Here is a 24,897-nt window from a genome sequence, read left to right as displayed (position 1 = left end):
ACCTGTTTTATATGCGAGTCAAATGATAAGTTCTGGTCAAAAATAACTCCAAGGTTCCTCACTGTAGAACTAGAAGCCAAGGAAATACCATCTAGAGTAACTATATAGCTAGACAATTTCTCCCTGAAACGCTCAGGTCCAAAGATAACGACTTCAGTTTTGTCTGAATTTAGCAGCAGACAGTTCTGAGTCATCCAGGTCTTTATGTCTTTAAGACATGCTTGTAGTCTGACCAACCTATTGGTTTCATCTGGTTTTATAGATAAGTACAGCTGAGTATCATCAGCATAGCAATGGAAATTTATGCCATGCTGTCTAATAATGTTACCTAATGGAAGCATGTATAAAGTAAAAAGAATCGGTCCAAGCACAGAACCCTGGGGAACTCCATGACTTACTCTGGTGTGTGAGGAAGATTCTTCGTTTACAAGAACAAACTGAAATCTATCAGATAAATATGATTTAAACCAGCCTAATGCAGTTCCTTTAATCCCAATAACATGTTCAAGTCTCTGTAATAAGGTACTGTGATCGACCGTATCAAATGCAGCACTGAGATCCAACAGGACAAGCACAGACACAAGTCCGCTATCAGAGGCTAAGAGGAGATCATTGGTAACTTTCAGCAGTGCAGTTTCTGTGCTATGATGCACTCTGAATCCTGACTGAAACTCTTCAAACAAATTATTTCTGTGTAAATGATCACAAAGCTGAGCTGCAACTATTTTTTCAAGAACTTTAGACATAAAAGGGAGATTGGATATAGGTCTATAATGAGCCAACACTTCTGAATCAAGAGTAGGTTTTTTAAGTAAAGGTTTAATTACAGCAACCTTAAAAGTCTGAGGTACATATCCTGTCAACAAAGACAGATTGATCAAATCCAATATGGAAGTGTCAATTAATGGGAAAACCTCCTTGAACAGTCTGGTTGGGATTGGGTCTAAAACACAAGTTGATGGTTTAGAAGAGACTATTGCTGTTGTTAGCTCAGAGAGATCAACTGGACAGAAGCCGTCTAAAGACAAATCAGGTTCTAAAGATACTTCTAAAGCTGCTGTACTTGATGATACATCACTAATAATAGTGGGAAGGACTCCATCAATCTTCTCTCTGATAGAAACAATTTTATTAATAAAGAAGCTCATGAAATCATCACTGCTGAGAGTTAAAGGAATAACTGGCTCAGCAGAGCTCGGACTCTTAGTCAGACTGGCTACAGTGCTGAAGAGAAACCTGGGATTGTTCTTATTCTCTTCTATCAATGATGAATAATAAGCAGTTCTAGCTTTACGAAGGGCTTTCTTATACATTGTTAAACTATCTTTCCAGACTAACTGAGACTCTTCTAAATTAGAGGAACGCCACTGTCTCTCCAGCTTTCTTGCAGTCTGCTTTAAAGCACGCAGCTGTGAATTATACCAAGGAGCCAACCTCTTCTGACTGATTACCTTCCTTTTCAGAGGGGCAACATTGTCCAGTGCTGTACGCATTGAAACTATAGTGCTGTCAACAAGAGAGTCAAATGCTGCTGGAGTAAAGTTTATGTAGTCGTCCTCTGTCATATCTGCACATGGCAGTGAAGAAAAGGATGATGGAATTAATTCTTTAAATCTGGTTACAGCATCCTCTGATAGACACCTTCTATATGTAAATTTCTTCTCAGAAACTGTATAGTCAAGTAATGTAAACTCAAAGGTTATCAGAAAATGGTCAGATAAGACAGGGTTATGAGGGAACACTGTTAACTGTTCACTCTCAATGCCATAAGTCAGAACAAGATCAAGGGTGTGATTAAGGCAGTGAGTCGGTCCGTGAACACTCTGAGAAAATCCAATAGAGTCTAATATAGAATTAAAGTTCATATTCAGGCTGTCATTTTCAACATCTACATGAATATTAAAGTCACCCACTACAATGACTTTATCTGTACTCAGCACTAACTGGGATAAAAACTCTGAGAATTCAGACAGAAACTCAGAATAAGGGCCAGGTGGACGATACACAACAACAAACACAAGAGGTTTCTGTGATTTCCACTTTGCGTGGGAAAAACTGAGAATCACAGATTCAAAAGAGCTCAAACTAATCTTTGGTCTGGGACTGATGAGTAACCCTGATCTGAAGATAGCTGCCACTCCTCCTCCTCTGCCTGTGGTTCGAGGAACGTGAACATTTAAACAGTCAGAGGGAGTTGCTTCATTAATGCTAACATGATGCTAACATGATCCTCCTGCTGCAGCCAGGTTTCTGTAAGACTAAATATATCAATATGATGATCACAAATCAACTCATTCACTAACAGAGACTTGGAAAGGAGAGATCTGATATTCAGCAAACCACATTTAATAGTTTGATGTTTTTGTTCAGTTAAAGTTTTTGTTTTAATAATTTCTTTTTGCACAAGAGGATTTGCTCCTTTTGTGTTAATTGATTGGGTGGGTAGCAGCAGGTGGGAAGCTGCAGAGAAGTGTGTAAGACTACAACTCTGCATCCTGGTCTGAACCCTGGGTTGTCATGTTTTAGGGTGGCAAATAAATTCATCCATATTTCTAGAAATGAGAGCTGCTCCTTCCAAAGTGGGATGGATGCCATCTCTCCTCATCAGACCAGGTTTTCTCCAGAAAGATTGCCAATTATCTATGTAGCCCACGTTGTTTGCTGGACACCATCTAGACAGCCAGCGATTGTAGGACGACATGCGGCTAAACATGTCATCACTGGTCAGATTTGGCAGGGGTCCAGAGAAAACTACGGAGTCCGACATTGTTTTGGCAAAATCACACACCGATGCAACATTAATTTTAGTGACCTCCGATTAGCGTAACCGGGTGTCATTAACGCCGACGTGAATAACTATTTTACCATATTTACGTTTATCCTTAGCCAGCAGTTTTAAATAGGATTCTATGTCGCCCGCTCTGGCCCCTGGAATGCATTTGACTATGGCCGCTGGTGCCTCTAATGCCACGTTTCTGACTATAGAGCTGCCAATTACCAGGGTTTTGTCCTCAGCGGGTGTGTCGCTGAGTGGGGAAAATCTGTTAGAAGCGTGGACAGGTCGATGGTGAACAACGGGCTTGACTTTAGAGCTATGCCTCTTCCTGACAGTCACCCAGCCACGATGTAATCCCGGCTGCTCGGGTTCTGCCTGGGGGCGGCTAATGGAGCTAGCTACGCTAGGTGGCTCCACACTGGCAAAAGGGGCCTGGCTCGCTATCGGTTGATTTTCAACAGTGCAGAGCCGAGCTTCCAATTCAGATAACCTCGCCTCCAAAACTACAAAAAGACTACATTTGTTACATGTACCATTATCGCTAAAGGAGGCAGAGGAGTAACTAAACATCTGACACACGGAGCAGGTGAAAGCAGGAGAAGGAGGAAGAGAACCGGTAGCCATGCTACGCTAGAGAACCAGACACACCGCTAAAAAGTGAGAATAAAGATTAAAGATCTGTAGGAGTGTGTTAGAACAGAACGGTAAGCTATAGAGTTTAACTATGCAAAATTGTCTAAGTTATAGATCGAAATAAAGTGATTATCAGTACTCCAAGCGGAGCAAGAAATTCCACAGTGCACGAGCAAGGTAACAGGAAGTGATGCAACACGTCTTACCGCAAAGCGTCACAGCGTCAGCAAAGCCTCCAACCACTCAATTACCACCTCCTGTTGCAAGAGAAATAAAGCACAGCAAAATGAACTGAAGGTGGGCAGTCTCTTCTGTCAGCTTTAAACAAAAACTTGAAAATTAATGCAGGTTGTGTTCAACTGGCAAAGCGAGAGGGAGACGCTGAGTGGAGGCCAAGCACCTGACTTTCTGTCTACATCCATGTGGCACACCTAGAAATACTCCTTTGTAGTTTGTTTTATCTAACTGTTTTATCTGTTTTATCTAACTGTTTTATCTAACTGTTTTATCTAACTGTTTTATCTGTTTTATCTAACTGTTTTATCTAACTGTTTTATCTGTTTTATCTATCTGTTTTATCTAACTGTTTTATGTAACTTGAGTGAGTTTTAACTGACTTCATAGTGAAACATGTTTCTGCTGTTGTCCCACCTTCATGTGCACTTTATGCCCCTTTGATGCAGTCGTGTAAATGGAAAGCTGGGGATCCTGCACTGCTCCTGCTGCCTCCACCTGCTCTACTCTCTCCTTCTTAATGACATTTTAATGAGTTTCAGAGAACTGAAGTCTCATTACAGAGTGTAGTGTGATATCACTGTGATGATCATCATTCATCAGCTCCAACAAAGTCATAATTACTCATTTCCTTCTATTCATATCTGTGTCCTTTATTCTCTTCGCTCATCTGTGTCTTCTTCTGTGTAGATCACAGTCACTCTTCCCCTCCTTTCATTATTCATGCGCTTCGTCTTCCATGGAGCCTTCGTCTTTCCTGTCATTTTTCTTCTCCTGGTCATTTATATTCCTTTTATCCCTATTCTGTGTAGAACTATAAGGAGCTGGAGCTGCTCAGGCTAGTTTATTATGGAGGAGTGCAGCATGACATCAGAAAGGAGGTCTGGCCTTTTCTTTTGGGCCACTACAAGTTTGGCATGGGCAAAAAGGACATGAGCCAGGTAAAGCACCACATGCCCTAATTTCCATTCTTATTGTGAAAACCACATGATTTATTTTTTACTTTCCCGTGAAGATTGATGCAAAGATCAATGAGCGCTACCAGCAGGTGATGCGGGAATGGAAAGCCTGTGAAGTTATTGTGAAGCAGAGGGAGAAAGAGATGCAGTCGGCCATCTTTGCCAAGCTCTCCTCAGGCAGCAGCATAGACAGCCATGTGCTGCGGCTCGCCCATCGAGACTCCACCCTCAGCAACGAGGTGATGAGGCCCAACACAATCTAACATCCACTCAGCGCTACATTTTTATTAAACTGTGTACGGAAATGGTTCCGTAGAAATCCAAGCAATATAGAAAGTATCTTTAGTTGCATCCAGAGTCTAAATTAAGTTTAAATTATCACCAGTCCTTGTTCTGCATCAGCACTATGCAGGCAGAGCAATTACACACATTTATTCTCAGTTAGTTTCATTTTCTTTTAGACTGAATCGTTTCAGCATCGGAGTACAACTGTTCAATTCAGTTCAATTCATTTTTATTTATATAGCGCCAAATACAACAAATGTCATCTCAAGGCACTTAGATAATAAAGTCCAATTCAAGCCAATTGGAATTCAATTCATTGTAATCATAATTAATTTCAAGATAGTCCAATTCATTCATATAGAGCCAATTCAAAAACAATTTCCTAGTTAAGAAAACCAACCGATTGCACTGAAACTTGTCTTCAGTCCAATCTCCCGTCCTGAGCGTGCCTGAGGCGACTGTGGAGAGAAACGACTCCCTTTGAACAGGAAGAAACCTCTGGCAGAACCAGACTCAGGAAGGGTGGCCATCCGCCTCCACCAGCTGGGGTTTGAGAAGACAGAAAAGAGGGGACAACAAACACTGTAACACCATTCAAAGGATACCTGTTGGAACAGGGAAACACGAGTTAATGACCACAATAATGTCACATGTACATAATATCATTTGAGAAATTAAACGGGGAAAAAAAGAGAGTAAAGTGTTGAACTTTTCATCCAGCTGAACAGTTTTCTGTGACTTTGTGAGGCCTTGACAAGTCAATAAGCCCAAAGATGAGTTATCAGATTTCAAACTTTCAAACATAAACACAAAACTTTGAACAGGCATGAATGCAATCTGCTGAAAATGTGAAAGAACAATTCAAAACAGCCATGAGGAGTCTGCTGAAAATATGGTTGCCTTTTTCATCCACTGTTTCAGAGATCAACTCCAAATGTATCCAATTAGAAGACAGATAGAAGACCTATGTGATTATTCTGACATCATTTTAACATCTCAGGTGAAAACTATATCTTTTCTTTTAGTGAATAAATGCTCACATCAGTATCAGTAGAGGAAACACTCTCAAATATCTATCAAGTGTAATAACTGAATTCTTGTGAGAATCAAATATGCCAGAAGGTGCATTCTGTTAAATTGACTTTATTTGTCTTCCGTATAACATGTTGATCTGAATAAATCCGATGAATTCATTTATGGTGGCATAAGGTACATATAACATGTAGCTAAACTTTGTTCATTTCAGTCAGGATGTCCCAGTTCCCATCACTCTCACAAAATAGTGTGCGCTGCTCGAAATTCTCTAATCTTAATTGATATACCACTGTGAAATGTCCATTTCCAAGTCAGTTAGAAGATAATCATGTACTGTTCCATCATGAATCCAGGTGTGTGTCAGAAAGGAAAGCAGCCTCATCTGACCACAACTCATCCAATGAATAATGCTGCTGCAAAGATGCTCTATAGTTGGAAAGTAACAACTACTTTTGACATTTGTATATTAATATGACATCCCAAAATAAATATCACTGTTGCACTGACATCATATTTTAATCTGTAGTTAAATGGGCAGATTTTAGCAGTGGATTCAAATTTGACCTCAAGATGCAGATAAGTAGAAACTCAGTGTTTTGGTTCAGAAGACCTTGAAAGATCATCAAAATAATCCAAATAAAACATGGACTACTGTTTCATGACTGCAGTTTAACATTTCGAATGTGAACAAGCATTCATGCTGTAAAGGACAGCAGCATGGAAGCAGGCAGCTTTCAAACAGAAAACACACTGTACCTGTACACTACTCCTGCCCTGGAGTCGTACCATCACATTTCCTGTCTGCAGGTCAACTGGATGGGACACATATTGGACTGTGTCATTCGAGTGCCTTGAGAGGGAATTTGGCTCGAGATGAATAAAGCTGAATTGAATTGAGTTTAGTATTCCAGGTTTGCGTCAGCAGTGTTTATTTGCAGGCATATTCCTATTTATCTGGACACATAGGATCAAACAGGAAGCCTGTAGTCCAACATCATGTCTGAAGTTCCATTCTTCTTCAGGTGTTCATGTCCGTGGATGAGCCAGAGGCAGGAAGTCAGGAGATGCCCAGTGGAGAAGACACCACTCCCACCATGACCATGCTGGTCCCCCCCGCTGCCCTCCCCCCAGAGGAGCGTCCTCTGGTAGAGTTTGACTCCCCCGACTCGGGGCTCCCATCCTCCAGAAACTACTCAGTGACCTCTGCTCACTCTCAGATCTTGTCCAGCATAGACGACGGTCAGAGCACAGAGGAAGAAGGAGGGGGTAGGGAAGAGGGCAGGACCCCGGGGGGTGGGCGTCAGGACTCTCTTACTGAGGACAGGCTGTGCAGTCAGCTGGACAAGCTGGTGACCAATGGAGCTGCTGCTGAGGGGATATCAGCCTCATTCTCATCCTATACAGTGCGTACAGTTTGTAGATATGTGTGTTTATTCAATCAGACGAAGCAAGTCTGCAACACGTAGGGCAAAGACAGTCTGATTTCTGTCACAGTAATGGAAATGAGTTTGTTCTTCATAGTACTAATGGCTTTTAAAGTTTCTCCTTAGGCTGGAAATGATTTTGTAAAGATTTTAGAGCTAATGTTTCATTTTTAGTTTGAAATGATACAAACATTTGTGATTAATAATGAATAACAATGGAAACACCTTCCAGGTCCACTGAATTCATTGGCAAAGTTCATGAAACTGCCTCAAGATGACTTCTACTTTAGGACATGATTTTATCATGTTGAAACGTGACAATAAGGATATGCAAAGTGCCAGCAACAATTTTTAGGTAGAAATTTAAAACATCAAGGCCATCAGTAGGCTGGAGGATTAGCTCAAGACAGGTTGGTCCACGGACGGTTCCAATCTGCAACCTCAGCAGGAACTCTAAAACCTCAGGTTTTACTCTCTCAGCCTTTAGGCAAGGCAAGGCAAGGCATCTTTATTTATATAGCGCATTTCATACCACAGGCAACTCAATGGTATTTAAAAGAACAGCATAAAAACAAGCAATTTAAAGAGAAAAAAATAGAATAAAAATTAAAAGCAATCAAAGAAGAGGGGAAAAAGAAAGATATAAACTCAACCATAAGCAGACCGAAAGAGAAATGTTTTTAACCTGGATTTAAAAGTGCTTACAGTTGGGGCTGATTTCAGTTCTGCTGGTTGTTTGTTCCAGTTGTGTGCAGCATAACAGCTAAAAGCTGCTGGTAGTTTGTTCCAGTTGTGTGCAGCATAACAGCTAAAAGCTGCTGGTAGTTTGTTCCAGTTGTGTGCAGCATAACAGCTAAAAGCTGCTTCACCGTGTCTAGTTTGAACTCTGGGCTCCACTATCTGACCTGAGTCAGCAGATCTCAGAGCTCTGCTGGGTTTATACTCTGCTAGCATGTCATTCATGTGTTCTGGACCTAAACCATTCTGTAATTTGTAGACAAGTAGCAGAAAGCTAGGTGCCCAGCTTTGGTGAAACGGGGCCCCAGGCAGCCTCAGGTTTTACTCCCTCAGCCTTTAGGTGCCCAGCTTTGGTGATACAACCAGAGGTGGAACACAGTGCTCTTTTGGACCTGAACACAGAGAGTAGTGAGTGGATATTATCTATTGCACCAACTCTGGTGAAGGCTGATAAATGAATAAATACTCGTGTAAAAAACCAAACAAAGAAGACGTACACCTTTTAATTCAGATGGGTTTTTGTATTCTTTAAAAAAATCATCTGGTTCTTAGTGGATCATGAAACAACTGTTAATAAAACAACATGTGACATAAGACGAGCCAAAGTGCAGCAGCAGTGAGTGAGAAACTAAGTGAACCCCTGATCCAACAGCTTCAGTAGCAGTGAGTGAGAAACTAAGTGAACCCCTGATCCAACAGCTTCAGCAGCAGTGTGTGAGAAACTAAGTGAACCCCTGATCCAACAGCTTCAGCAGCAGTGTGTGAGAAACTAAGTGAACCCCTGATCCAACAGCTTCAGCAGCAGTGTGTGAGAAACTAAGTGAACCCCTGATCCAAGGCAAGGCAATTTTATTTATAGAGCACAATTCATACACAAGGCAATCAAAGTGCTTCACAGCTACACAAGAAGGCAATACAATCATTAAAAAGAAATAAAAAATAATACAAATAAAAAATAATAATAAAAATAAAATTAAAAAACCCATAAAAAATAATCATTAATTAATTAATTTAAAAGTGAAGAGTGCAGATCAAACACTTTCAGGTGTCATATGCACAGCTAAACAGAGCTGTTTTCAGCCTGGATTTAAACATGTTAGGAGCATCAAAGTGAAACGCAGCCTCACCGTGTTTAGTCCTGACTCTGGGCACCAGCAGGAGACCCCTCCCTGAGGCAGGAGACCCCTCCCTGAGGTGCTCAGAGCCCCAGTTGGTTCATATGGCTTTAACATGTCAGAGATGTACTTTGGTACTTGACCATGAAGAGACTTGTACACAAGCAGAGCTGTTTTAAAGTCTATTCTCTGAGCGACAGGAAGCCAGTGCAGAGACCTGAGCACTGGACTAATATGGTGGTATTTCCTGGTTCTAGTCAGGACTCGAGCAGCAGCGTTCTGGATGTACTGCAGCTGTCTTACAGCCCGTTTAGAGAGCCCAGTGAGCAGGCCGTTACAGCAGTCTAACCTGCTGGAGACAAACGCATGGATCAGTCTCTCTAAGTCTGCTTTAGACACTATTCCTTTGATTCTGCCAATGTGTTTTAGATGGTAAAAAGCTGCTGATGTTACTGATTTAATGTGGCTGTTAAAGTTCAGGTCTGAGTCCAATATTACCCCGAGATTTCTAACTTGATTATTAGGTTTTAGAGAGAGAGTCTCAAGGTGACTGATAACACTTTCTCTTTGTTTCTGTGGGCCACAGACAATGATTTCAGTTTTGTCTGAGTTTAGCTGGAGAAAATTGTTTTACATCCACACACTGATCTGTTCCATGCAGCGACACAACGTATCTACAGGCCCGTGTTCTCCTGCCGTCAGTGGTAGAACAGCTGCGTATAAGCTGGCCTTATGGAAGCATGTACAGATTGAAAAATAGGGGGCCCAGGATTGACCCCTGGGGAACCCCACAGGTCATAGCCATTTGTTCTGAGACACAGTTACCAATTTCAACAAAATATTTCCTGTCCTCCAGATAGGACTTGAACCAGTTTAAAGCACGACCAGAGATTGCCACCCAGTCTTCTAACCTCTGTAATAAGATCACATGGTCAACTGTGTCAAAGGCAGCACTCAGGTCCAGCAGAACTAAGACTGTGACTTTACTTGCATCTGTGTTCAGGCGGATGTCGTTTGTCACCTTGATCAGAGCTGTCTCAGTGCTGTGGTGGGGCCTAAAGCCTGATTGGAAAAATCAAAAGCATTGTTAGACAGGAGAAAGTCACTAAGCTGTTGGTATACAACTTTTTCTAGGACTTTGCCTAAGAATGGCAGGTTTGATATGGGCTGGTAGTTGTTCAGTACTGTGGCATCAAGGCTGCTCTTCTTTAGAAGAGGCTTAAAGGATAAGACCGGTTTTTTGACATTGGGCCCTTGATTTCACATTATAACATGATGTTCTACTCACCCCTGCTTGTTGTTGGTCATTTGGAGCTGTTCCGAAGATATTCGCGAGGCGTCTGGCTGCTCTCTTGAGATATTCGGCCATGAAACGGTTTCCTATGGGCAAGCTTAAACAGGCACAAACTATGCTTTTTATAATTTATTAATTACTGTACACTAGCACTGATAACGTGGAGGTGCGTCGCTTACTTAAAAAAATCCGGGTTACTAATTTTGAATTTTAGCCGAATGAATAAATAGGCAGCAGGTCTGTGGCAGTAGCACGACGAGGATGTCAGTAACACCCACTTTACGACGAAAAAAACAAAATTACAATAACCCGGATTTTTTTAAGTAAGCGACGCACCTCCACGTTATCAGTGCTAGTGTACAGTAATTAATAAATTATAAACAGCATAGTTTGTGCCTGTATAAACTTGCCCATAGGAAACCGTTTCATGGCCGAATATCTCAAGAGAGCAGCCAGACGCCTCGCGAATATCTTCGGAACAGCTCCAAATGTTCAACAACAAGCAGGGGTGAGTAGAACATCATGTTATAATGTGAAATCAAGGGCCCAATGTCAAAAAACCGGTCTTATCCTTTAAAGCTGCGGTCGGCAACTTTTTTTTAGTCATATTAGCTTGAACCGTCATGGGATTCTGGAAGTAGAATATTAAATAGGCTGTTTAGGAAAAATAACGAAACCTGTAGCTCCCTCTGAAGCCTGTAATCATGCTTGCAAAAACCGAGCGCTCCCGGCTGTTTTTAACCAATCACGTTAGGGTGGAGGAATCCTACCTGTCAATCACAGCTTGTGCACACGCTGCTGAGCGTGAGTCTGCCCCAGCTTGTGTGCGCTCACACTGGTGTGAACTCACGTGCACAACCTCGTCCACAGAGGGGGAGGGGTTTGGGGGGCGATTCGGAGCTTGTTAGAGGTTGGGGGAGGGACCTGAAAGTTGTATCAGTTCGAATTTTCCGACTTTAGACTCGGAATTTTGAAAACCTGCCGACGGCAGCTTTAAAGCTATGGTAGGTAATCCTAGAGAGCTAGCAAGATTCGAAAGTGTCCACTCCTCTAAGCTCCACCCCCCCCTCCCCATTCCGTCAGTGCTTCATCCAAAGCCGGTGGAACCGCATGCGCACATGGAGCAGGGAGCCGGCAGAGGGGGGCGTAGGCAGAAAGCAGAGGCATCTGATTGGTTTTTTGTAGGCGACCAATCCGAGATCAGCGTCCCGCTGATCTCGGATTGGTCAGCTTTTTCTCAGTCCTGCAGCTGCCACAGAGGTCTGATTATTTTCGTCCCTTTTTCTAAATACATCTTGTGTAGATTTCTCTCAGGATAGACGGACCATTTCACCCAGTATTACAAAATGTGTTTCTGAACAGGATTACCTACCATGCCTTTAATGACAGCGGTTTTTAAGGCCTTTGGAAATGTTCCAGTCTGGAGTGAGATGTTGACTAGATGAGCGAGTTGTGGTAACAAACTGCTCAGCACAGACTTTAGAAATCTAGTGGGCAACTCATCAATGCAGCACGTTGATGAACTCAGACTGCAGATGGTCTCTGACTGTTTTGTCAGTAACAGGTGTGAAATGTGTCAGCTCTAGGTGACAGCTTCAGCAGCAGTGTGTGAGAAACTAAGTGAACCCCTGATCCAACAGCTTCAGCAGCAGTGTGTGAGAAACTAAGTGAACTCCGATCCAGCAGCTGGTAGCAGCAGTGAGTGAGAAACTAAGTGAACCCCTGATCCAACAGCTTGAAGAAGCACCTCAGCAGCAATAAGTGGAAGTAATAGTTTTCTGTCTGACGTTATAGATCTCACAGCCTTATGGGGGAATTTTGGGCAATTCGTTTTTACAACATTGCTTCAGTTCATTGAAGTTTGCAGAATTAGTTTTTTGCACAACTCAGTAAGAGCACCATCTCAGTCAGGCTGAGGTCTGGACTCTGACTGGACCATTGCAACACCTGGATTCTTCTCTTCTTCACACATTCTGCTGCAGATCTGCTGCTGTGTTTGGGATCATTGTCCTGCTGATGAGCCAGTTTCAGCCCAGCTTTAGCTGTCGGACAGACGGCCTCACATCTGACTCTAGAACACTTTTGTATCCAGAGGAGTTCATGGTGGACTCAATGACTGCAAGGTGCCCAGGTCCTGTGGCTGCAGAACCAGCCCAGATCATCAGCCCTCCACCACCATGCTTGACAGCTGGTGTGAGGTGTTTGTGCTGATATGCTGTGTTTGGTTTCCTCCAAACGTGCTGCTGTGCATTATGAGCAAACATCTCCACTTTGGTCTGCTCTGTCCAAAGCACATTGTTCCAGAAGTCTTGTGGTTTGTTCAGGTGCAGCTTTGCAAACCTAAGCTGTGCTGCCATGTTCTTTTTAGAGAGAAGAGGCTTTCTCCTGCAGCCCTTCCACACAAGCCATACCTGTTCAGTCTTTTTCTAACTATTATTGAATTTCCCCTTGGGGATTAATAAAGTATATTGATTGATTGATTGATTGATTGATTAACTGTGCTGTCATGACCTTTAACCTTTAACATGGTAACTGAGGCCTGCAGCGTCTGAGATGTAGCTCTTGGGTTTCTGACCTTGGGGTGACCTTTAACCTTTAACATGCTAACTGAGGCCTGCAGAGTCTGAGATGTAGCTCTTGGGTTTCTGACCTTGGGGTGACCTTTAACCTTTAATATGCTAACTGAGGCCTGCAGAGTCTGAGATGTAGCTCTTGGGTTTCTGACCTTGGGGTGACCTTTAACCTTTAACATGCTAACTGAGGCCTGCAGAGTCTGAGATGTAGCTCTTGGGTTTCTGACCTTGGGGTGACCTTTAACCTTTAGCATGCTAACTGAGGCCTGCAGAGTCTGAGATGTAGCTCTTGGGTTTCTGACCTTGGGGTGACCTTTAACCTTTAACATGCTAACTGAGGCCTGCAGAGTCTGAGATGTAGCTCTTGGGTTTGAGACCTTGGGGTGACCTTTAACCTTTAGCATGCTAACTGAGGCCTGCAGAGTCTGAGATGTAGCTCTTGGGTTTCTGACCTTGGGGTGACCTTGCTGGGACATCCACTCCTGGGAAGATTGACAGCTGTCCTGAATGTTTTCCACCTGTGAATAATCTTTCTCTCTGTAGAACGATGGACTCCAGATAGTTGCTTCTCTGAGATCATTGCTGATGTTTCAAGTTTCAAGTTTCAAGTCTTTTATTGTTAGATGCACAGAACAACAGAGTCGGACTGGGCACTGAAATTCTTAGGACAGGACACCGTACAGCAACTACCAAAATAGAACATGACATGACATAAGTACTCTGACAATAACAATAAATAGGCAATATGGATACTGCAAAATATACATTTACGCTAATTACTAGAGCTATACTGAACATATAATACACATGATAGACTATGCTAATCTAAGACCTATACTAACCTAGAAACATAAGATAAAATAAAAATGCAATATTGCATGTTGCAGTGCAAACAGCACTGGAGGTCTTTCCTCCTGGGCCTCGTGTTAACTCACACCTGAATGCTGCAGAGCAGCAAACTGACAGAACTTGTGCTTTTATAGAGCTGCTCCTGGCTGCTACTGACCCTCTGACTTCTTATGGAAGCTTTGAGGGTGGACTTATTATTTCATGCACTTCTTTTGTATTTTGGCTTAGTGTTTGTTTTAAGTGAATTATGACACCATATAATATGTCACGTGTCATTGTTCATCTGAGCATGTAATTACCAGATGATTTTTTTTTATTATGTTCTTCTAATGGAAATAGGGAGTAGTTTCTTTTTCACAAGACTTTATATAAATCAAACTCATCTCTGTGCAGTTCTTCCTGTCTTTTTCATTCCCTTTGCTGCTGATGGACCTGGTCAAACTGCAAGTGAAAACATGAAAATTCTATCAACTTCAATCAATTAAATTGAAATTATCCAAACAATATTGCTGCCAAAGCTTTTGTCTTGTCTTTAAAACTGAAGCTGTCAATGCTTCAGTTTTAGATAGGTGGCTCAGAACCCAACTATTTAATTTCATTGCTTTTAACTAATGTTTTTATTCATTCAATTCATTATTTTAGTCCATTTATATTTTATCCCTTTTATTATTTTATTCTTTTTACTTTTTACAACAGAGTTCAATTTAGCTATTTCTGTTATTTTTCTATTTTATTTATTTATTTGTTTTCTGTTCTTAGCCTTTGCAGTTTTCTGTTCTTATTCCATGTCCCCAGTGTTTCCTGGGTGGGGGCCGTCTGCACTGTGATGGGCTCTGGCTGGGATGTCACCCAGTGCAGATGGCCTCCTGTGATGGTGTTTCCTGACCTGGCTCCTCTGTATTCAGCCACACGTTTCTAAGTTTGTTTTATTTGTGTGTGTGCATATGTCTGTCCGTGTGTATGTGCTGGGGAGGGGGGCTGCTTTTAAACAGTGCTTTATAAATAAAGTTTGATTTGATTTGATTTGATTTGATTTGAATGGTAGCCTGAGGTCACCTTAGTAAAACCCTTCACCAACATAAAGAAAAGAAAGAGACAAAGAAGAAGAAGAAGAAGAAGCTTAAAGTCACCAGTTCTTCTTCCTTTCCACAGATTGAGCTGTTGGACACAGTTGCCCTGAACCTCCACAGAATAGACAAAGATGTGCAGCGCTGTGATCGCAACTATTACTACTTCACCACAGGCAACCTGGAGAAACTACGCAACATCATGTGCAGGTGGGGAACACTTAGGGAGGGACCCCTTTACTTTCGAACCTTCATTGTCATATGAACACTTGATCAAATGAACTGACAGAGTCCAAGTGCAGTTAAAGGTGTGTATGTGTGTGAACTGGAATTTGCTGTTTGTTAACAAAGTACAAACTGTAAAAAACACTTTGGCATCAAACAATGACATCATTGTAAGGTGAACTACCTCTATAAAGGTTCAGAGCGGTATCATTTTTCAGTGGTGGCGGAATCAGCAAAATGAAGTAGGCAGTGCTGGACTAGAGTAACAGCAGCCATCTTGGAAAATCTCGGTGACGCCCAGAGTTAAATGTAGACCGTAATGTTAGCTTGATCCTCGTGGTTTGTAGCAAAGTTAAACGACAAAACAACATCTCCTGTCCGAACACAGGAGTGGTTTTAGAAGGCGACTCATGAGGGAAATAGTGTAAAACTCTCTTCAGAGTTATATTTCACCGTCCAGCGACGTAGCTCGTCCTCTTTCTGCCACATCTTTCCAAGAGTCAGCGTCTTCTTCCTCTGTGGTAATTCTTCTTCTCCTCGTGGGGTGGATTACTCTCTGTGGTACATTGTGCCAGCTGCTGAACAGGTGTTACCGGAACCCGGGGTGTCCAATCAGATTTCAGGGGGGTCCAGTGCTACCCTACCCCCCCCCCCCCCCCCCGACTCCGCCCCTGGTGTCCAGCCCACAGAGATGTTTCACCTTCCTCTGCAGCTCCTCTCAGCTCTGGGAACTCTGTCTGCTGCTCAGTGGGACTTGATGCTCTGCAGCTCTACTCTTTTGCTTCAGTATGAACTCTCTGAACATTGATAGTTTTTCACCAGTTTTTGGTGGAACAAAATGCCCCATTAAGCTGAAGACCAATACTTGGAGTACAGAACTCAGTGGTGATGATAATTGTTTTCACAGATGACGTGTTTTTGGTATAATTTGAAGACAATTAGACAGATTTTTAAAATAATTTGATATGTTCATTTGTTATTTGGAGCAACAATAATCCACTGAAGATTCATCTGAAGATTCTGAAAATAAAGAATTAGGGCCGCAGTTCTTCTGAAAACCTTTCTCAATCTGAAGAAATCTGTGGGTTTGTTAGAAATATTCTGTTTGATAGCGGACTGACACTTGAATGGGTTTTATACACTGCTCAAAAAAATTAAAGGAACACTTTGAAAACACATCAGATTTCAATGTGTGAAAAAACATGTTGGATATCTTTACTGATATGGACAGTTTAATGTCTTAGGAACAAAAGGATGGCACATCTTTTGATGGAAATAAAAGTTTTCAGCCTACAGAAGGCTTAATATATAGACACCCCAAAAATCAAAGTGAAAAAATGATGTGGCAGGTTAGTCCATTTTGCCAAAATTCAATTTCTGCACCTCAAAATGCTTCTCAATATCTTGTGTGGCCCCCACGTGCTTGTATGCATGACACCGTCGGCTCCTAATGAGATGACGGATGGCGTCTTGTGGGATGTCCTCCCAGATCTGTCTGAGGGCATCAGTGAGCTCCTGTAAAGTCTGAGGAGCAACCTGACGACGTCTGAAGGACCGAAACATTATGTCCCAAAGGTGTTCTATCGGGTTTAGGTGATCGTGAGGCCAATCAGTTGTATCAATTCCTTCATCCTCCAGATACTGCCTGCACACTCTTGCCACATGAGGCCGGGCATCGTGGTGCATCAGGAGGAGCCCAGGACCTACAGCACCAGCGTAGGGTCTGACCATGGGTTCAAGGATTTCACCCCAATACCTAATGGCAGGAAGACTGCCTGTAGAAGTCTGTGCGCCCCTCCATGGATACGCCTCCCCAGACCATCACTGACCCACCACCGAATCGCTCATGCTGAATGATGTAGCAGGCAGCGTAGCGTTCTCCTTGGCTTCTCCAGACCCTCTCACGTCTATCACAGCTGCACAGGGTGAGCCTGCTCTCCATCCATCCATCCATCCATCCATCATCTTCCGCTATTTCCGGGTATCGGGTCGCGGGGGCAGCAGCCTAAGCAGAGAAGCCCAGACGTCCCTGTCCCCGGCCACTTCCTCCAGCTCTTCTTGGGGGACCCCGAGGCGTTCCCAGGCCAGCCGAGAAACATAGTCTCTCCAACGTGTCCTGGGTCTTCCCCGGGGTCTCCTCCCAGTGGGACGGGCCCGGAACACCTCACCGGGGAGGCGTCCAGGAGGCATTCTCACCAGATGCCCGAGCCACCTCATCTGACTCCTCTGGATGCGGAGGAGCAGCGGTTCTACTCCGAGCCCCTCCCGGATGACCGAGCTTCTCACCCTATCTCTAAGGGAGAGCCCAGACACCCTGCGGAGGAAACTCATTTCGGCCGCTTGTATTCGCGATCTCGTTCTTTCGGTCACTACCCACAGCTCGTGACTATAGGTGAGGGTAGGAACATAGATTGACCGGTAAATCGAGAGCTTGGCCTTCTGGCTCAGCTCCTTCTTCACCACGACGGGGCGGTGCAGAGCCCGCATCACTGCAGACGCCGCACCGATCCGCCTGTCAATCTCCTGCTCCATTCGTCCCTCACTCGTGAACAAGACCCCGAGATACTTGAACTCCTCCACTTGGGGAAGGATCTCATTCCCGACCTGGGGAGGGCATTCCACCCTTTTCCAGCCTGCTCTCATCTGTGAAAAGCACAGACATGGCCATGGGCGTCAGTTTGATTTCAGAAGTGCTGGGGACAATTACCATAAACCGGAGTAAGGTTTGAAAAGTGCTGGGTACAAGCTAGGCCCATTACTTCCGAATTGAGGTTTCATGATAAATAATAGGCATTGCATTAGATGATGCGTATTGACGTAATATTGTCCCCATATTAAAAGTTAAAAGCCATCTGCGCGGTCTTGTTTAGGCCGTCGGAAACATCCTGGGTTGGGACAAACTTAAGAGTAGGCCCTATTCGTATTTCAAAATCCGCATTTTAGTACAAGGCACAATTTCGGTTATTGCACAGCCCTTGACACACCAACAAATCTCAGACAAACCTCGACCAAGCAAGAGCGCATCAGGAGACGTAGCCTGGCTACAAACAGCCCTCGCCCCTGACAAAGTTTTCAAACATTGCCAGGCTATGAAACGACTGGTAAAAGTGAACGAGCAGCAACCCCTCTGTGAAATAAGTTTTCATTCATTGTCTATCTCGCCTGATATGCATCATAAACACTGACGAATCTTCACCTGCAACACCAGCGACGTCTTTCATCGCTCGTTCCACTGTAACAGACTGAGACCGCGAGCGCAGTGTGTGGGAGCGGAGCGGATTCAGATTGCTATTCAGCAGTGGGGGCGGATCGCAAGCGCATTCATACAAGGAGAGTGAAAGCAGAGCGGATCAAACAGTCTTTGGTTAGGAGAATGCCATGATATAAAATTATAGTTTTTAGGAAAGCAGAGTAGTCTGTTACATGCATGATGCACAGACTGGTCAAATCCAAAAGCGGCGTTTGCACTTTCTCTACTTTTTTAAAGTGGTGGGGACAAATCTGCTTGTCAGACAAAGTGCCGGGGACGCGGCGGAAATGACGCGCCTGGACATGGCGGACAAGCCAATTCTGGTGTTCTATGGCCAGTGGAGCTCCACGGTGCTGGGCAGTGAGCACAGGGCACACTACAGGATGTGGTGCCCTGAGGCCACCCTCATGAGGTCTGTTTGGGCAGAAACATTGACACCGGCTCGGGCTGTGCTCAACCTGCTGCTCCTTGCATAAAGCAGCAGATATCGGTCCTGCTGATGGTTGAGGAGCGTCTACGGCCCTGTCCAGCTCTCCTAGAGTAACTGCCTGTCTCCTGGAATCTCCTCCATGTTCAGGAGATTGTGCTGGGAGACACATCAAATCTCCTTGCAACGGCATCCTGGAGGAGTTGGGCAATCTGTGCAACTTCTGTAGGGTTAAGAAATGGCCTCGTGCTCCCAGTCGTGATAATGACTCCAGCTAAAGCCAACACTCGTGGAAAACCAGTTCAAAAAGATCAAGAGGGAGAAACTTGAAATGGCCTCCACATGCAAAACCAGTCCTGTTTTGGGGGTCGTCTCATTGTTGCCCATCTAGTGCAGCTGTTGATAATTCCATCAACACCAATGCAGCTGAAACTGATGAACAACCCCTTCTGCCACTTAACCGACCAAATCATTCTCAGAAAAGTGCTATTGAATTCATGCCATACCCTGATAAAAAGACTGTTCCTTTAATATTTTTGAGTAGTGTATTTTTTTATATATATTATTTTATATATATATCATTCGAGAGTTTGATTTGTTAAAGATTCCCAAAGTAACTGGCAGCTTCAGGGACACAGCCACTCTTTAACATGTAATGTATTTCTGTATATAATGTTTCTGTGTCCTTCTCACATGCAGCTTTGTGTGGGAGCATTTAGAGATGGGCTACGTTCAAGGCATGTGCGACCTGCTGGCCCCCCTCATGGTCATCTTGGATGATGGTGAGAGGAAACACTCGTATATGCTCTGTTCCTGCAGACTGTAATCAGTGTAATATGATCAAAGATTACCCTGATGCCTGAACAGATGATTGTTTGTATTGATAGTCAGATCTGCCAGTTTGAGGGCATTGATGCGTGTGTGTGTGTGTGTGTGTGTGTGTGTCAGAGTGCCTGGCTTACAGCTGTTTCACTCAGCTAATGAAGAGGATGAGTCAGAACTTCCCTAACGGTGGAGCCATGGACACACACTTTGCCAACATGAGGTCACTCATCCAGGTGATGGACAACCTTCACTCTGTGTGTGTGTGTGTGTGTGTGTGCCTGAGACAGGCACAGGTGACTCTGTGTCTAACTCCATTGTTGTCTCCTGTTTGCTGTCAGATTCTGGACTCTGAGCTGTTTGAACTGATGCAACAGAATGGAGATTACACTCACTTTTACTTCTGTTATCGCTGGTTTCTGCTGGACTTCAAAAGAGGTGAACATTCTATCCCTTTTTGATCCCTGAGAGTGTCCACACACCCGCATGCCTCTGCTGTGTGTGCAGAAATGAGCAGGATACATCAGCGACCTTGTTGAAGGCTGATCAGAAACGTTGTGTGTGTGCAGAGCTCCTGTATGAAGATGTGTTCGCAGTGTGGGAGGTGATCTGGGTCGCTCCCAGAGTATCCTCTCAGCACTTTGTCCTTTTCCTGGCTCTGGCACTGGTCACAGTTTACCGAGAGATCATCAGAGACAACAACATGGACTTCACGGACATTATCAAATTCTTTAATGGTAGGACACTGATCTCACTATTTGGTCATCGCTGCCATGAACTGTTCAGTAAACTTTGTATGACGCGGTATGTAGGTGTAAATATTTCATGGTACATATTTCCCAATCCAAGAAAAGAGATTAATCTGCTCACAGTTCAGTTAGCTGAGATGGTAAAGTAAAGATCATCAGCTGTTTCAGTTGGAAAGAAGTTTTTCTGTCATAAAGAATAAAAAACATATTTATTTATAGTTAGAATACATGTATGTACATACACTATGTTATTTCTTTTAGCTTTGTTGCTTTGCAGCTGTGCGTTATCCGTCAGTCACGTGTCTGCCAGTTCCTGTCACCAGCTGAGCTTATCTCCATGCTGATCATAAATTCTTATCAGTGGATTTATTACTATAGTAATATTCATTAGAGGTACTGCCTCACTCTAAATCCAGTTGCTGCAAGCTGAGGATGATATCATTTATAGATGTTGCACATTATGATATATGCTATTCATATATACACACATCTCTTTATCTACGTGTATATACGTAATATATATAGATACAACAATAAATGTGCTTATGATGCTATTTTATAAAGCAATTACCATACATAGTCTTTTAAACATTTGATCAATTCTCACCTGTTCACTAATGATTACTGCAAGGAGCTTAATTACAACATTGAAACCAGCTGAGGTGGAAATGGTGTCAGGAACTGAACTTCTCTGAAGGACACACTGAGAGTGAGCCGTGTTTAACGCTGCATGGCAGCATGCTCATGTCCACACGTGCATGTCTGAACTGTACATGTGTGTGTGATCCACAGAGATGGCCGAACGTCATGATGTGGAACATATCATGAAGATCGCCCGCGAGCTGGTGCACAGAGTCCAGTCTCTGATGGACAACAAGTGACAGAGGAGGAGTGGGAAGAGGAGAAATGCCACCCTGCTGGGAACTCAGCTTCTCTTCTCATCCCTCGGAGATAGGTTCCTGCCACCCAAATCCCACCCAGGTCACAGGGGGGCCAGGTCTCTGTCTTAGCCAGATAAAGCCCCCGGGGGTGGGGCAGGAGCGCTGCTGCGCTGCCCTGCTTCATGAGCTCTGTTTACATGTACCTTCACGTGGAATGCCCTCGGTGTCTGTTCAGACATGTGGATCTGTCTGCATGCTCGTGAGTTTAATCACACTGTGAACGCATCCTTCAGTCTCCCCCGTCCCACTGTGTGCGTGCATGAAAACACACACAACATCTGGCTCTGTCAGTACTCCAGTTGTTCAGAGTCACATGACTCTGACACAAACCATGTTGGAAAGCTAAAGCTAAAGCAGCGTCAGTGTTTGCCAAATGTGTTCCTTGGTGCAGTGCTGCTGGTGGCCACCAGAGTGCAGCATTTACACATAAAGTTGTCCGAGGAGCAGAAGACTTTGCCACGAAGAAGTTTTCATAAGTGACCAAATGGACTGTGCCAACTACCTTTTCTTGAATGTTTTATACTACAAGCATGTGTGTTTTTACCCCTCGACCCCATTTTCTACTTTTCATTTTTTGTCTTGAAGTTCATCTTAACACAATTGTTGCCTTTTATTAGAAACAACCCAAGGTACTTGGATGCACTTTTCTATGAGCGTTTACCTGGTTGTGCCTGTGAAGGCCTCACAGCAGCTGGTGGGGGCTGGAGGCACCACAAGAGAAGCTTTTCTGAGCATGCCAGTCAGTGTGTACAGCATGTGTGCTCCTCGCTGTACAGAGGCACACCGTGGCAGCACAGCACAACAGCAAAGGTAAAAGCACAGCGGCCGGCCTCCTCCTGCCACTCTGAGCTGCCTCCATCACCAACACATCTGAGCTGTGAGGAGCTTTTACGACAACTTTAAAGTCTTTTTGTCGTTAATGTTTTTAGAATATACCTGTAACAATGAACACTTTTTAGTCTGAAGTCATTTAAATAAAGCAGTTTAGTATTCACAGCCACAGTTCCATGGAACAGTGAGGAGGAGGTTTCACAGACTGAGGATGGTTGGAACTTTGCTCTGACACACGATGATTGGACATGTTGAAAGGTATATGATGGCAGAAATAATCATCTATTCTCCACTCACTTTCTGCTGCTCAGGGCTGTGGCATATGGAGCCTATCACAGGTGCTGGTGAGAGGTGGGGTTCACTGTGGGCCGGGTAACCATGAGGTGAAGGGGATAGTGTCGCCCCACAGGAAGCACTTTGTCCTTTTTGCCTCTTTGTTTCTTCTCTCCTCTGTTTGCATGAAGGATGCTTCAGCTGGGTCTCTGCAGGAGCCTTTCTGAATCTTTTCCATCTGATGGGATACAACTCAGAATCTCACACTGTAAACTGAATGAAAACTAAATCTATAAAGTGGGACCATTCTTTATGTGTGCCCCCCACCTCTGACAGATGGGCAACTTGTTAGGGTGCACCCCACCTTTCACCTGCTCTGTGTTAAAGACTCCAACCGGCAGCAACTCTGAACGAGAAGAAGTGAATATAGAGAATGGAGTAGTACAGTAAATGTGATGGTAATAAGAAAATACTTCCTTTAAAAAAGCCTCTGAAAACAGAAAGAAAGCAACAACCTCCCAAATTTACTTCAAGAATAAGACTTCTTTGTGTTCTTTATCGTCAGCAAAGATTATGTGAAGAGACTGAAATCAACTCTCTTATTCATGTATTAGTCAACTATCAAAGACTATTTCTGTTTAGAAGTCTCCATCATTTCCTAAAACAGATCCTATTTTGCCAACCTGCCCAGTGGGCAACAGTGGAGAGGGGGGCTCGATGTAAATGGAAAGAGACTTCCAGCAGAACCAGACTCAGGGGGGCCATCTGCCCCCCCCCATTTGCCTCATGTTTTCTCCATTTTAAACGGGATGATGTTCAACTTGAGATGTTAGAACGTTTCATTTTCAGCCCTTTCACTTTTCCATGAGAACCAGCTGTAAGTTAGCTCCATCTGCTTTCTGATTGGATTTGATGGATTTGAACCTTTTATCTGTTTGTAAGTGTCAGCTGCTTCCTCAAACCATTGTTACATCATCCAGAACTTTTAGCTTAGTGTTTCAGCCATGTCTTTACTTCTTTCAATTTTCATGAAATCTGATAAATGAACATGCAACTTAACTGTAATATACCATTATAGCATTAAAAGTAGCTGGAGGTTGCTGCAAGTTAATCAAATTGGATCATGTTTTAGGTTGAGAAAGCCCCGGGCACACACTGAAAGCTGCTGGTGTGTTTAGGAGGAAAGACCACCACGTTTAGCCGTAGAGCTCTACAGAAACCTGGATCAATGGGATGTACAACCAGTAAAGTTTATCTCGAGTATTTCCAGTTCTATCCTTTAAATGAATTCATATTTACAATCAAAACTGGACTGGAATGTTCTGTTGATACCATGTGTCTAATAAACCTCTTTCATTCAACAGAAGCGTCTGGAAAAGTGGTTGCAATGGTTCTCCAGAAACCTGAATGTTTTGACTTTAGATTTGTGCCAGAAACAGAAAAATCTGCGATGTTACCTCTGAGCTTGGATCTGTATTACAGTAGGTTTGATCTGGCTGTCGGCAAACAGCACATTCGTGTTTGGTTCTTCTGGAAATCGGGGGCTTTTTGATACCTTTTCCACTCCCTTCCCTGTCAGTACGACCCTTAGTCCCCCCCCCCCCCCTCGCCTTTTTAAAATGTCCGACACGGCTGCATTAATATTGCTCATCCAGCACGGACCTCCACCTGTGATTCAAGTGCCAAGAGTCTTCCCCAATCCTGAAGTGTACTGTAGTCATCCAGCTCTCTGATTTGTTAGTTTGATCCCAGGAACGGGTGTTGGTGTGGACGTACCTGGCTATGGACTCTACTCCTTCACCCACCCAGCGAGGGTCTGTGGGGGGAACCGAGGCCCCTGCCAGAGCTTATTCTTCCAATCAGGACGTTGTGTACCAAAGCCTTGAAACAGACCCCCGTGTGGCATGATTACAATGTGCAATCATACTGCATCTTGAAGACTGACTGTTTACTATGTGTGTAAAATATTTTTGAAATGTTCTTGGATTCTTTCAGTACTGTGCAATTTCTGTCACTTAAAATTAAAAATTGAAAGTCTATATTGCTGTACATATAAAACTAAAGCCCAATATTATGCATATATATATATATATATAATATATATATATATATATATATATGCATAAATCAATATATATTCCAAACTTATTTTAGGATCTATTTTTATGTTGCTTTTAGCAGCACTAGTTGGAGGTGTAAATTGTGCAGAAAAGCAAAATGTGTGCAGACTGTGTTATACGTTGACTGTTAAGTGTTCTCTATTAATATTGTGCACTGACTTCAAGATTTCCAACTTGTATTGATTTGGAGAGCCAATGGTTGCATTGCTGAATATGTATTAGTAAGGATGTATCTTTTGCCTTGAATGTAATGTATTATTAAACAAGAGGTTGTTCA

At 43.4% G+C, this 24,897-nt stretch overlaps 1 protein-coding gene across 3 annotated transcripts in view; it reads left to right on the top strand.

Annotated features, from left to right (window-relative positions):
* The window catches only part of sgsm2 (small G protein signaling modulator 2), a 157,230-nt gene extending 132,333 nt beyond the window's left edge, over positions 1 to 24,897 (top strand). For all 3 annotated transcript variants that reach the window (XM_075474204.1, XM_075474203.1, XM_075474202.1), the window contains 9 exons: positions 4,456 to 4,584; positions 4,659 to 4,841; positions 6,945 to 7,325; positions 15,068 to 15,192; positions 19,584 to 19,666; positions 19,833 to 19,942; positions 20,048 to 20,144; positions 20,276 to 20,443; positions 21,248 to 24,897. In XM_075474204.1, the coding sequence (XP_075330319.1) occupies positions 4,456 to 4,584; positions 4,659 to 4,841; positions 6,945 to 7,325; positions 15,068 to 15,192; positions 19,584 to 19,666; positions 19,833 to 19,942; positions 20,048 to 20,144; positions 20,276 to 20,443; positions 21,248 to 21,336 (1,365 nt within the window). In that variant the 3' untranslated portion in view covers positions 21,337 to 24,897. The remainder of the gene's footprint in view (positions 1 to 4,455; positions 4,585 to 4,658; positions 4,842 to 6,944; positions 7,326 to 15,067; positions 15,193 to 19,583; positions 19,667 to 19,832; positions 19,943 to 20,047; positions 20,145 to 20,275; positions 20,444 to 21,247) is intronic.

Source organism: Odontesthes bonariensis, chromosome 9, assembly GCF_027942865.1.
Source record: "Odontesthes bonariensis isolate fOdoBon6 chromosome 9, fOdoBon6.hap1, whole genome shotgun sequence".
In the NCBI taxonomy this organism is placed as follows: Eukaryota; Metazoa; Chordata; class Actinopteri; order Atheriniformes; family Atherinopsidae; genus Odontesthes; species Odontesthes bonariensis.
The sequence above is the reverse complement of the archived record's forward strand: the minus strand, read 5'-3'. Positions and strand labels throughout refer to the sequence as shown.